At 47.3% G+C, this 14178-nt stretch overlaps 3 protein-coding genes across 3 annotated transcripts; 1 reads left to right on the plus strand and 2 right to left on the minus strand.

The window, feature by feature from the left end:
* Positions 1-2948: 2948 nt before the first annotated feature.
* Positions 2949-4231, minus strand: J3458_021490 (uncharacterized protein). Its single transcript, XM_007815844.2, has one exon. It carries the CDS (start codon positions 4075-4077, stop codon positions 3205-3207), a length of 873 nt encoding a protein of 290 aa, XP_007814035.2. The 5' UTR covers positions 4078-4231; the 3' UTR covers positions 2949-3204.
* A 2836-nt stretch (positions 4232-7067) lies between these two features.
* On the minus strand, positions 7068-8517 carry J3458_021491 (uncharacterized protein). Its single transcript, XM_007815843.2, has 2 exons — positions 7760-8517; positions 7068-7705 (listed from the first exon to the last, which is right to left on the minus strand). Exons 1-2 carry the CDS (start codon positions 8452-8454, stop codon positions 7102-7104), a joined length of 1299 nt encoding a protein of 432 aa, XP_007814034.2. The 5' UTR covers positions 8455-8517; the 3' UTR covers positions 7068-7101.
* Positions 8518-10208: 1691 nt separating this feature from the next.
* Positions 10209-12344, plus strand: J3458_021492 (uncharacterized protein). The gene is made up of 5 exons (XM_007815842.2): positions 10209-10552; positions 10609-10949; positions 11011-11306; positions 11358-11517; positions 11582-12344. Exons 1-5 carry the CDS (start codon positions 10251-10253, stop codon positions 11803-11805), a joined length of 1323 nt encoding a protein of 440 aa, XP_007814033.2. The 5' UTR covers positions 10209-10250; the 3' UTR covers positions 11806-12344.
* Positions 12345-14178: the final 1834 nt, after the last annotated feature.

Genomic DNA, 14178 nt, shown 5'->3' on the forward strand with positions numbered 1-14178 from the left:
GTGCTCAATACGATGCCACTGTCCAAACAAGCAATGAAGAAATTCAATGCGTAAGGGGATACTGGCATAGTGTTTCCCTCCCCTCTCTTTCTTTCTCTTTCTCCCCTTTTTTTTCTTCGGCGCCATCTCTTCGGGCAGCTCTGCAGGGAAGTTAGTGATATCCCACGCTTCCAAAGTGAATTTGCTTCTTCTTTTTCCCCCTTGTTTCCTTTTTCAAAGGCAGTTAGTACATCTCTTCTTGGAGTGACTGCTGGGAATATTTCCCTGCTAGAGAAGACCTGCTGGATGCTAGAGAAGAAGAGTTTTAAAAAATCAAGGTATGCTAGATTGAATTTCTTTGGTCGGCATCTCAGACACAGCCATTGCTGTACCGTGGCAACTTTCCTAAGCAGCAAGTGCAAAGATGCCATGGTTTTATTGCATGGCAGACCGCAATGGACGAGCGCAACACCGGCATCGCACAACTGAAACCCTCGACAACGGATTCCAAGTGATGGCACAATGTCAATCCTCAGTGCAAAGGGTTCCCGCCATAGGCTACCTTGATGGAACTTAGCTATTCCGACCTAGCTAGTTGACAGCGCTTTTTTAGGTTTCTGTTGAAATGTGAGAGCACTGGGAATTCACGCTCTTAATAACAATATCCAATATCTCAGGCCGAGGGGGCAACTATTTGTACCAGAGCGCCAGAATTCCTGGCCCCCAGCTTGGCTCTATGGCGGTATCAGTCCTGAAAGTACTTTCGGGTTGGAAACGAGGCTTAAAATAAGAGATCTTTAATCACTTCTCACTCTTCTTGTCTTCTCTCCTAGACCATGCCATGCAGGCGACGAAAGTGACGGTGGTCAACGGCAACGCCATCGTCCAGTGCATCCAAATATTTGGCGATATTATGCCAAATAAACACTTCCATGATGAGCACCGTAGCCACACTTTTTTCCTGGCAGGTAAATAATACTCAGAATTGACATGGCTTTCATGGCATCACTGTCGCTCTTCCCGTCTATCGCGATCGGGTCCGTGTATTCAGTATCGCTTTGAGAAAGAGTCGTAAGCGGCTGGCTTGAATCATCAGTCGCCGCAAGATAATGAATAATGTAGATACTAACAAGCATATCTTGGTTCATCTACCAAACTTTTCCATTTGACATTGGCAAGGCGCGAGATGCCCCTTGTCTCACTTTGTTGAGCCTTGGCTTGGGCATCGAAGCCCCTGAACGCCAGGAGAGGGCGAGTATGTTGCCAACAAGTATAAGAAAGAGCCTGGCTGAGCAAGTTGGCTGCCTCTACAGCCGTCCCTCTTTCTGGTTTGCCATGAGGTAACTTGTCGGTGAATGTAGGAGCTGCAAGATAGTTTGATAAGAGAGCCCGACAAGACTAACATGTAAATTGGCTTCGCCCAAGAAGCATGCATAAAATCTCGCCTTTCATCCAGACTGCATTAAGGAAGTACGCTTTACGCGAAACAAGCTTCATTATAGCATAAATTGCGTTAGATTTGGCATAACGGATCACACCATAAAGCGAGGCTATAGATGAAACGCCATGTGTGTGAAGTGGTAACTAAGCTCAATTCATCTTACTCTATCCGCTTGTGCATGAACAAGTATATTCGAGATGGCACAAGTACATGGTCGACCCGGTTAACATCGTGCCTATCGTTTATGTGCGACGCAATAGCAGCATCGTACTGTATTCTTTGATACCCCAATCAGGACATGACTCTCGACTCTCTGGCGTGCTTGATTTGCCGGGCAAGTTGATGGGCCCATCAACGCATGAGCACTCTGCGTGTTACACCTGGTGTTTGAGAGCTTTGATATGCCTTGAAATCTGCTTGTGCAACTACAGCATTTCATGTGCGACCTGGAATAATACCGAATGCAAATGCATTCATGATTGTGGCCACAGATAGCGTGCATCTACATGGTGGTTTCCGCGCCGAACAGAAAGAATGCCTGTTCCAAATCTCCTCGGCGTTAAATGTACATATTCCCCCCAAATAAATTTCCAAACCTTTATCTACTTCTTTCGTGAACAAACTACTCCTTGCATACATCAATTTTTATAAGTTACGTGATATGTGAACATGGTGGGAATGTAACCCAGCTTGACGTAAATCCCCCAGTGACTGCGTTTCGGACGATGGTCAACTCACAACTTGCAACACAGTGAAGCTATATACAGCGAGGCCCACAATTGGAGTAGGTATAAGCTTCAACCTTGTATACTGGAAATGGCTTAAAATGTGGCGTCTTGGGGCACTTTTGATCCCTCGTACGAACCTATTGCGAGACGCCTAAACAAAACGCCTCACGCTGGCAGGGCTGAGACACCCACCGTCCCAATCCGCCAATCACAGTATAGTAGCAGGTCGTCTCGTTTTCCAGAATAAGAATCACGAAGGATACGACAAAATGCGACAAAATATGACGGCGCAGTCACGTCTGGCGTGGAAAGGGTTTCGGGGGGTTACATGTATAGTATAGTATAGCCAGACAGCCCGTCGACTGCCTCAATACACGCAAATCTTCAAGCACCACGCAATACGTATATGGTTCATCCCCAACTACGCCGTTAGACAGAATAAGTCACCTCACCGTGAAGGTTATTGGAGTTTTGTGCGCGGCCACAACCCTCCTTGGCCTTGCAAGTGCCGCCCCATACGCCATGCCTGACGATGGCGTACGAGTGAAGGGGAGTCGCCAGACGGCACTCGCGTTACTCGCGATAGAGAGGCCGGGACAGAGTCTGACGGTACCAGGGTCACGCGACGTGACAGATTTGACGGCGTTGAGCCTAATGGCACCCACGTCACCAAGAGAGGCGGCGAAGAGAATGTCGACGCCATGTAACGCGCCGAAGCCGTCATGGAGGTCCAACCAAACGGCACTCGCGTGAGCAAATGAAGCAACACGATAATTCCGCAGAATGAGTCCATAATTTTGGTCAAATACAAAAAGTTTGGCAGGTCAAATATTGAATATGTGTAGCGAGGTCAAACAGATTTGCACGTCAATTTCGGTTCCATCAGGTCATAGTAACTAGCCATATTAGCCATGTCGAATAACACACTGAAAGCAAAGACTTATGTTCACAATATCTCATGAAAACATGGCCACCTGCTTCATAATGTCATCAATGCCGCGCTACGATCACCCGGCATATCACACATTACAACTCTCCCCCTCCCTCCTCCCGGTCTTACAGCCTCGACTCATACGACCAGTGCCCCGTCCTCTCAATCCTATCCACGGCCTTTTTCAAATCCTCCATGAACTCGGCATGCATAGCCCCCGTCACCCTCTGCGGCAGCAACGGCCACGCGAGCCTCGTTGTGCGCACGACAGCCTGATACTGCAGCCAACTCAGCGTGGTGGGCACCAGGCCATACTCCCTGGCCAGCCTCTCGGGCAACAAGTTGACCGTCATGACGCGCGCCAGCGGGAGCAAGGCGCGCATGCGCAGGGGCAGGTTGGTGGGATACAGCAGGTCCCGGCACAGCTTGCGCGCCATGTCGGTGACGTCGAGCGTCTCGATGTTGCGGTTCCAGTAGGCCCAGAAGTCGTCCAAGGTGGCCGGCCACATGTCGGGCGGCATGCGCAGCGACGTGCCGTACACGGCCGACTCGCGGTACAGCAGCTCCATCTGCCGGTCGGTGAAGCCGCCGAAGAAGGCGTCCTGCACGACGACGAGGGCGACAAAGAGCGTGGCGGCCGTCCACTTGTGCAGCTCCGGGTCGTTGGCGTCGTACCCGTCGCCCTTGACGTGCGTGTGGTAGCCGTGGATGACGGAGAAGACGGCCCTCTTCTCGTCGGGCGTCCCGTAGACGGCGGCGTTGAGGAAGCGCGCCGTGTTCTGGAGCCGCTGCGGGATGCGCGAGGCGAAGCTGGAATGGAGGTAGCTGCCCTTTGCGAGGCCGGGATGCGCAAACTGGCAGAGGATGGCGAACTGCCCGCCAAGGAGGTATATGTCGTCTACCAGGAGCTCTCGAAGCAGCACGGGCTCTTGGATGGTTTCGTATATGAGCGGGGAGAAGGTCTTGCGCTTCCGCACGGCTGTGGTGGTGGACGACATGGTGAGGCGATCAAATCAGACGTTGCCGTTGGCGACTTGACAATGGAGAGCACCGAGGGCATCACGGCCGTTGGCTCGAGGGACTGACTATTGGGGGGGGGGGTTACTCATCAACATACACCAACGTATGAGTTTTGAAACTCCCTCGTCGGCGGGGCCAAAATACAACATTTGATACATGCATGCGTACGGAGTACACATGGACTTGACGGCAAAAGACGGACCAACGGGGGGACATGTGCATGGAGTCGTCCGCTTTGGACCCCGGGCCGATGGTAGACGCCGAAATCCGGGGAAGGTAGAGCTGCGCTGCTAGTGGGAATAAACTGGCGCGAGTTGCCGTGGCTATTCCCGCGTGTTGGTTGATCGTGAGTCTATTGATCATCTTGACACTGTTGATTATTTGCGGTTGCCAACAAGTGTAGTTGGCCTGACGGGTTGTAAGCCTACCTTTATTGCGAAGCTTCTTGGAATCTCATCATACGCTACAGCAACTCACCGGGTTGAGAGCCAAGACGGCGTTTTGACCAAAAATACAGAAACCCATCTCTCGCAGAAGCTTTGTCGCTTCATCCGACCGCCACCTCCACATGCTTCTCTGTCGCAGAGAATATAAGAGGGTATAACACACAAAATAACTTACTGTAGCGTGGCCACGTCCGTTTTTTGTGTGACATTCTCCCTCCCCCCTCGCGCAGCCCGCATGCCACGAGGCCACGTGCATGACAATGACAGGGAGAAAACAGGAAGTGGCTGACTCCATTTCTGTTCCGTCCAATCGCTAAGCCGCTATTGCGCCGCCTGACCAGATGTCAGTTGCATCATGAACATCACCTCCGTCAACCGCGTCCGCGGCATTGGCTCGTGGGAACGGCGAGAGACATAGAGTTACGGAAGGTGTCATACGGTTACACGAGGGCTACAATCATGACACCTAGGGCATAAGGACCTCATCGACCTGTATAAATACAGCTCTTTGGTCCATTCAGGCCCTCAGAAAGCCAAGCTGAATTGAATTACTGCTCCAAGTCCTCACTGAGCCCTTGTCACTCCAGGCTCGCAAGCCTGGTGCCGCAACTTGGATACCGCAACGTCCGAAAGCTAGTGAAATTTAACTGTAAAACAGCCCTGTCTTTGACTTAGCTTGAGAGAATTAAGGTCTTTTATCTACTGTAATTACTAAGCTTACTACTAGCTCTTATTATTAGCATTGATAGTAACTATAAGACTATTATGTATTAATAGAAAACATACATGTGATTATAATAGTAATGATAAAGCATCTATTCTATAAGCTATTATAGCCGGGGTCATCTAATTGAAAAGATTGTGAGGAAAAAATGCGGAAAGAAATAAGTTGGCGTGGCTTAAGAGGAGGGAAGATGGTGGGATTTGGGGCGACCAAGATATGGATGTCTGGTACGAGGCGGTTGGTTTAATCAAGAAGGTAATCAGGCCGGTGCTTAAAGGTTTTCTAGGATATGTGACGATGTTTTACAATCCAAGACACTAATACTAACGTGAATGCCTTTCGACACAATGTGGAGGCGGAGAACTGGCAAAAACCAGCATCGGCGTACTTCCTAGATCATCACCCGCTACGAGCAGCAAGAAACGCGTAGAGGACTGAGTATCTTCTCGTCGGGAGCAGCATTAGTAGTCCCTCAAGATGGCGGATCGGCTACTGAAGCATCTAGGATACTAGAGGCTGGCCGCGGAATCATTGCGAGCTTCGTCATCGACTATCGCAGTGGTATTGCTTCATTACAACGACGAAATGCGTCGCTGTACAAAAGGCACGTAGGGCTACGAGGCCAGATATCTTTATCATTTTGACCCAAGACGACAATAACAGCCCCGGGACGAGAAAAATTTTGCCATTTACGTCAAGGTCGAGCGGGAAAAGTCCCCAGAGACAAGACTCAGAGTATGTCACTTAAAGGAACAGAGACATCAGCAGACTAAAAGGTTGAAGAAAGCGTATTAGAGAATTGTGAGATATATATTAGTTTCTTGCCCTACACAAGACGCAAGCCAAAGAAAAATGCACTAAACGTGGCCCGATTGTCACTTTCAACGCTACGGGACATCGGAGTGACGCCTTTATAATTACAGAATCCAATTTCAGCAGCACTCCGCTTTCGGACGTTACACAAAAAGATCTCTAGGCTAGCGCCGAGAAGTTAGTCGGAGCGGAAAAGCTATCTCTTCGAAATCCCTTGTTGGAAAGGGCAAGGTAGAATGAGGATATCGCGGTTTTTGCTGTACTCTAGAAACTAGGGCTTCTTACCAAGCACTCTGCCACTCCGCCGGAAAAATAATGCACCATTTTGTCTTATCATTGGCCTCTAATACCTTGACTTAGTTACATATTAGTTAGGGAAAGCTGGCAGCTCGGCAGAGCGCAAAAAAAGATGTCCATTTTATGATCATCGAGCTAACCACAGCCTGTAGTCATTTAAGTCGCAAGACTGTCTCAAAATCTCTTAGTTCTTCGAGGCGTTACATTTTCCGCTCCTAAAGTCTCGCGAGGACCTCTGCTTTACTTTGGCCATTACCCGCAAGTTCGGCCACATCGCGATAGAATGCGTCCGAATTTAGGAAGAGTACAAGACTGGTATAAAACTGTTTGTGCAGCTCACTAAAAAAATATTCTCGTTTATGGCTAACTCGCTAATACAGCTATTAATATTACGGTTCTTAATTAAAGTCGAACGCGGGGCATCGCCACGAAGATAATAGCCAGAACAGATCTACAACTAATTTATCCTAAACAGCGAGGATACTTAATATTACTTATAATATATCTACTAAGCTTCCTATAAAATACTAGCATAAATACCTATCTCTAAGTAAATCTTTAATAAGATTATATATAAGGTTAAACAGCTCGACTAAATTATAGTAGTATATTTAGATACAAACTAGTATATTAGAATATAAGTTAAATTACATTCGATATTCTATTATAATAGTTTTATATTATACGACGTAACTTAAGTAGCTAATAATCTGTCTTATTTTCTAGAGGTTATTTATTCCAAACCCTTCTAATATATATTTTTGAAACCACGGCACATATAACTCCTTCGCGTATACCGTGATTCGTCTCACCCCCGCCACAGACTTGTAAATGCCAAGGTGGTTCTCCGTCGTCCCAAAACGGTGATCCTCCCAGAGAATAGTCTTTGATTCTTCGCGTGTTGATAGAGCGAATGCCCACGAATGACCTTCGACAATGATACCTACGAGGAACGGAAGTTGCGAGAGATTCTCATCGGCTTGCTGTTCCAGCAAGGATGGATCCTCATCAGGCTTACTACGTTGCAGCGCCGCGAGGACAGCCCATCGCAGGAAGGCCCATTGAGCGGCATGCCAAGTGCCCATTTGCAGTTTCGCATCTGGCCTTCCTCCTCTTTTCTTGGCTTCAATACTGACTACTATTATCTGCAGCTGTAGAGGCATAAAATCTGTGTGGTTGACGGTCAAGGTCGGTGTGTGCCGGGCGAGCTCTCGAAGTGCCTGTGCGTAGCCGATATCCTCGCTAGTGTCATAATATATGCACTTATCAATCATGTTGGCTCTCCCAGATTGGAGGAGCCATCTTTGATGTGGTCGAGCAGTTTGGCTAGGTCAACCGGTTAGCATGCCATGGGTCGTGGGGAAAGACAACGTGCCATACCATGATGTGAAATCGAATTTATCCCCCTTCGATGTGCCCGAATCTCGGAATATGGCTTCCAACAGTCGATGGTGGACTTCCTCACCCCAAGCCGCCTCCTCGTGTTCAGCTTCATGGCACCTCTTGGCCCACTCAGACACGAGAATAATAGCTTGCGTTGAAGGGACACGGCCAGGTAAATTACGTGAATCATCTGTCTTGAAAGAGTATCTCCACGCGCGAGCAGTTGGCCCGCGGATCGATAGGCCGTTGGTAATAGATACACGCAGATCTTCGGGAAGGATCTCTATGCCGTTGCCAATGTCGCCAAGGTCAGAGAACAGATCAACAGCGGCGGGGATAGGCGGCGGCTTATCGATCTGAAGCTGCCGGAATACAAGACCGTGTTCATCGAGGCGTAGCGTCATGAGTTGTCTTTTTAGCGGCGAAGGTGAACGCGAACTGGTGGAAGTAGAGGAAGACGCCCTCACGCTGCGCCGTGGAGGACGCGGAGTGAGTTCAACATCTTCCCCGTGATGACGAGGCCTTTTTTTCGGGCTTGCTGAGTCGTCGGTTCTGTCAATATCACTTGGGGTTATGGCAGGTGTCAGTTGCTGGTCTCCGTGAGAGCATGCAACCGGTGCGGGCCAACATTCGAAAGACTCGGGCAGATCCTGAAGCCATGGACAGACGTTTCCTCCCGGAATGTCGGCCATAGTGCAGTGGTATCGGTTTTCAAATGGTTTCGTGGCGGGTTGCAAGAGAAGAGTAGATAGCGTCGAGCGGACAAGGTTGATCACTTCAAGATTCGTCCTGCTTTGAGAAGCTGCGCACCAAGTCTCCGTAGCAACCCAGCACGGATTAACCGTGGTGGAGACTTTATCCTAAAATAGGTTAAAATATGTAAAATATCTGCTGAATGCAAGGAAATGTATATTATTATATTATAATAAAAAGTATAGTTATATCTCTTTACAGATAAATATCTAAACAAAAAATCTAAAATTACAAACTCTACGAAAAATCTAACAACCCACTTTACGCAATCCCGCAACCTAAACTTGTCGTGGAGTTATTAAGCGGAGAATTATCGGTATATCTGGCCTTCTAGGTAACCCTTACCTTAACCTAAATATACAAAGTATTATAGCTAGGAAGTTTACTAGCTACCTTCGAACATAAACTATATAACCTAATTAAAGCCTTTTAGATAAAAAGGCCCGGTAATATAACTTATAAAGTAGCCTTATATATACTTGTTCATAATATCCTATTACAATATAATATATACGAGAGTAGAGAACGCTCCTCTACGCGTGCCCTTCTAGTTAACTTTGGTATAGTTAGTGTTATAGACTCGAGATTGGAGCTCAGGTTCGTAGTAGCACTCTCAAAGGTCTGTTTTGGCTTGCTTCAAGGCTGCTTCAAAAAAATGTTAGTAATTAAAAAAAGAGAGTGAGTCCCATCTCCCTTTTCTCTCTAGGTATACTATTATTTTTAGTAACGCTTACATACAGAAGTAGCCGGGGCTAGTTCTTCTAACCTATAATCTATCTACCACGAAAACTATTCAGATCGCTCTAGGCGTGTAGGAAAAGCTCTAGGAGCCGGTTTTACCTATTACGATCTCGTTGAGTCGTATCCATGTAATCTTTCTCTTGGTAACGTTGAGGGCTAACCTATAAACGTCTTACAAGGATAGCTTTAGTAACTTGATCCTATAGCCATAGCGGGCCACTAAGCATGGAAAGCCACCATGCCCGTTAGTTATGCCGTTAATTCAGACTTTCTTAAGAGTGCTAGAAGAAGCAGCTGGATGCGGGTACGTATGCGTCGGTGAAAGACCCTCTACATTCACTCAATCACGTTGCATTGCTACCTGTGGTTCAGCAAGAGACTCCCAACATCTGACCACGTACGGCGTGACAGATGTGAGTATAAATCGCCCCAGTCCAGACATTCGCTTCCTCATCGAACGGGGCCGAAATATTGCCCTTTATCTCGCAGTAACGACACATGGGCTGCCGATAGCCCGACCGCTCACGGTTAACTACGTCGCATGCCATTGCTAGTTTTTCTACTCCTCAGAAATTAATAGCTCAAGTTTAAATTTGAAATTGCCCTTCTTTATTAGCTATAATACAATTCTAGCAGATTCGATACGTCTTATAGTTTGTAATTATAGATGGTACAACTATATCAAGTCTATTACTATTTGGTAGTATGTATATATTTTCTTATCTAATTCTTGGTAAAGAATATACTACGCATCTTAGACTGCTTCTTCTTTTCTTATGTATAGGCATTTCAGGAATAACTGCGCCGTTAATAGGGCAATATAGTACACGTGTGAAAAGGGCCCTTTAAAAATTAAGCGGGGCAAATAACCCAATCGGGCACGTGGTTTCATAAAGTATCACAAGGCAATGTGGACCAACGGCCAACGCGTCTTGACATCTTGTCCTTGTCCTTGACCGTGGTTATTTCTTATAGATTCCTTTTTAGACCTGCCATGAGCTCCTCTTGGATGAGAAGCCTGTACAGGCCGGTATCCAAAACCACGGCTAGACTTTCCAAGCTGCATGAGACTAGGTGTCTGGCATCTAACATCACCTCCTTGCCGGCCGCCACTTCGCCAGAGAGCCCAGTCTTGTTGCCCGCCTCAACGCCCATTGAGGAAGAAGAGCTGCCCGGCTATGTCGCTGAGAACTACTATCCGACACGTATCGGACAAGTCTTCGAGTCGCGATACCGTGTTCTCTGCAAGCTGGGTCGAGGGACTGGGTCGACTGTCTGGTTAGCTAAGGATCTAAGGTGCGTTGTCTTGCAGCGGCGCGGAAGAGACTAATGCGTGGTGCTAACGAATACAGTCATGAGGAATATCGTGTGCTCAAAGTTTGCACGATATCCAAGAATGGCTTTGTTTTGCAGCAAGCTAAGAATGAGATTACCGTGCTGGATTACCTCAAGTCATCCCCTGTGCAACAACATCCGGGCAAAGCCTTCGTCAGAACAATTCTAACCTCGTTTGAGGTCTCGGGACCCAAGGGATCGCATAAATGCCTGGTATACCGGCCATTGGGAATGACATTCACCGAGCTGCGAAATCTCCTCCCCGAAAGGAGGATCGAGACTCGGATGCTACAGCATGCGTTGCAGATACTTCTAGTGGCCTTGGATTACCTGCACAAAAATAATGTGGTTCATACGGGTAAGTATATTTCCGCAAGTATTACGCCGCCATTATATTGTTACTCATGGAGTATATATAGATATTTCTCCGAATAATATCCTTTGCGGCGTGAAAATCCTGTCACCATTTGAAGAACTCGAAGAAGCTGAGCGAGCACAGCCAGTCGCGCGCAAGGTGCTTCGCGATCGAGTAATTTACCTGTCGCGGCAGACACCCATGACACAAGGCAAGCCTGTTCTGTCTGACCTCGGGTCCGCAAGGTTTGGGCAAGAACAGTACCAAGGGGACATTATGCCACTGGTCTACAGAGCTCCCGAAGTGATTTTGGATATGAAGTGGTCCTCCAAGGTAGATATCTGGTCTATGGGTGTCATGGTGAGCACTAATTCTATCACCCCTCGGTAGTCACTTGCTTACCAGTTCCAGGTTTGGGATTTGCTTGAAGGAAGACGCCTATTCGCAGCCAAAAGAGGCGGCCTTGTAAACGATGAGCAACATCTGGCAGAGATGGTATCCCTCATGGGCCCACCACCACGTGAATTCCTGCAAAGAAGTAAAAAATGTGCCACTTATTTTGATGACTCTGGTAAGAATGATCACAGACTTCCCCAAACGTATGAGACATCATTCCGCGGCTGAATACTAAGCAGGCAACTGGCTGGGGTCCATTCCAGTTCCAACCACGTCTCTCGAAGAGCGTATTACCCGCTTGGAAGGCGAAGATAAACAGCTAATGCTGGATTTTGCTCGTCGTGCCTTGCGCTGGCTACCAGAGGAGCGGCCCACGGCTGAGGAACTGGCGTTTGATGACTGGTTGATGCAACCATACTCGGAATCCAAGGCTTCGGGTAAAGGTCTCAGTAGTGACCAATAGCCCAAGATACCCTCTTCAAGGAGATGAAATTGGGTTCTAGTCCTAAATTAGATGGAGCTAGGGAACAGATTTCGCTCGAGGAGTAGCTTCGCAGCAGCTGATTAACCAAGCTGCTGAAAGCTCTGACGTAAGCACTGTATCAATTGACAAATATTCGGCCGCACTGAACGATGTTGCCGGAAGATTGGTTGAGATAGCTAGCGACGTGGCGCGGTTTGAGCTGAAAGCTTTGGTCACAGTAATCGATTGAAGCTTCCGTATGATGCCTGTTGAAAAAGACAGCGCTGATGGACTGCGCGATAGATCGGCCGACTAATTCGTCAGATCCCACATGGTTTAGGTGCAGGAATAGAAGCCTCGGTGGAATGGCAATCAATAAATGCGACAATTAATTGATACGTGCAGTGGTATTATTTTTTGGAGGCTTGTTTCTCAATACTAGCTGTTGCAGCCAGGAAACTCTGTGTGAAGGGTCAATCCAGCCTGCGACCTGTCTACATGACCAGTTACGGGCGTAACACCAAATGAATGGAAACGGCCAAGACAAGCAGTGATTCAGGTTTGAGCCAGGCCTGATAAACGTTTTGGTCCATCAATAAAAGGCCCAAGTATGAATGAGAACAGAAAGCATTGAGGAAAGCCAACCAAGAGTCTTGGTCCGTTTGTGCCGTCTTTGTTGCATTTACTGGTCTCAGTCGCCGTGAGGGACAAGGGGGCCTACGAAGCCGCTGAATGATGCCATTTTCGCCATAGTTGTCTGCAATAATGGTTGAATATTTGCACATGAGATTGTAGGCTCTGCCCTATGGAAAAAAAAAAAAAAGGTCGGCAAGGTCGCTGGGTTGCGTATATTTTTGTCGACTTGAGCTTCTAACCACCAAGATTTGGCATCAAGTATTTGACAACAACCCACCTCTTCTCAAACTCTATAATTTCGGTTACAACAGAAGACGTCATGTACAACAAAGGTGGTCGCTACACCCATTGTTTCGCTCCTTGTCCTGCAGTGTCGCTGTGAACAAAAATCATCTTTGTTAACGAGGCCAGCGGACCAAGGCACATGCCACAAGAGTTGAAAGGCCAAGTCAAACCGTCAAACAGAGCTATTTATCTTCAACTCTCCTCTTTGAAAAGTACTGTTGATTTATTAGCTTTCGATTCTCACTTTTGACCTATCAGATTTTCATCGTCGTTACTTTACGGCTATTTCCTTTCGACAATGACTTTTTAACTGTCACTTTTAATTATCATTCTCGATTACCACTTTTTATTCTTACTTTTTGACCAACTCTGCTTTACAACATGCTTTGGAGCATCTTCATGACGCTTTTAACAGCGACTGCTTACATCTTTTCCGGCGCCGGCGCAATTGAAGAGATGGACGTAGCAAGCTGCATGTTCTCAACGGATTACTTCACCCTCAGCTACACGATCCGCTCGGGAGGCATGACTCTGGCTAGATGCTTTGCAAACGCGGGAGAAATTGATATCAACCAGCGCGACGTGATATCGTACTCTCCTGGCAACAACAAGGGGTGGTTTGAGTACGAACCTGGGGATGGTTATCTGTACAGACATTCATTCAACAAGAGCAAGAAAATTATCATACACGGCGCTGACACAACTTGGGGGCGTGTTGTCAAGATACACATCAATTAGACCTGGAAACGACCAGGGGAGCGAGTTGCAATTTCACTTCATAGTAACATTCTCTGGCGTGTACAAGATTGCGTACAAGAATTTAGTACCGTCGAAAAAAATATCACTGCATTGACCATCTTGTTTGCTTGCACTTGTGTTGTTTACGATTTGCGCTCCATGTCCATTGCGTGACGGAGACGACAAGTTCTAGAATTGGTTGGACACCCAAATGCCAATGTGATTTTGAAGTGCCGATTCTGTGCCATGTTCCATATGCAATTTAATGTCATTTGTCAACTTCATTGCTAATGGGCAACCAACGCAAAATCCGGCGACTGGCTAAGGTAAATGTTCATCTGGAAAAAGGGTCTCGTTAAAGGGAGCAAGGCAATTGAGGCAGAGTTCATCGTGACTTTGGTTAGGGATCTCTCTTCTTGACAAGATCTGCCTTTACAGCCACCATCAACAGTGGAAGATTTATATTTTCAAGCGGCTGCACACTCTTGCCGATTAGACCAAGACCAAGAGCAGGTACATACTGCAACCAAGAGGATGATCCGTACGGACCGACCGATACCCGCGACCTGAATGCTGACTGCATAAGTCCCCGATTTGTTGAGTCATTGTTTCACTTACGAGAACGTATGTTTGATTCGTTGATCGGCAATATACACATGAAGAAGGTGCACAAGCTAGATGCAACTAATATTGACAGCAAAATGACGAGGCGGC

The sequence above is a fragment of the Metarhizium acridum genome, assembly GCF_019434415.1.
Source record: "Metarhizium acridum strain ARSEF 324 chromosome Unknown scaffold_579, whole genome shotgun sequence".
NCBI lineage: Eukaryota > Fungi > Ascomycota > Sordariomycetes > Hypocreales > Clavicipitaceae > Metarhizium > Metarhizium acridum.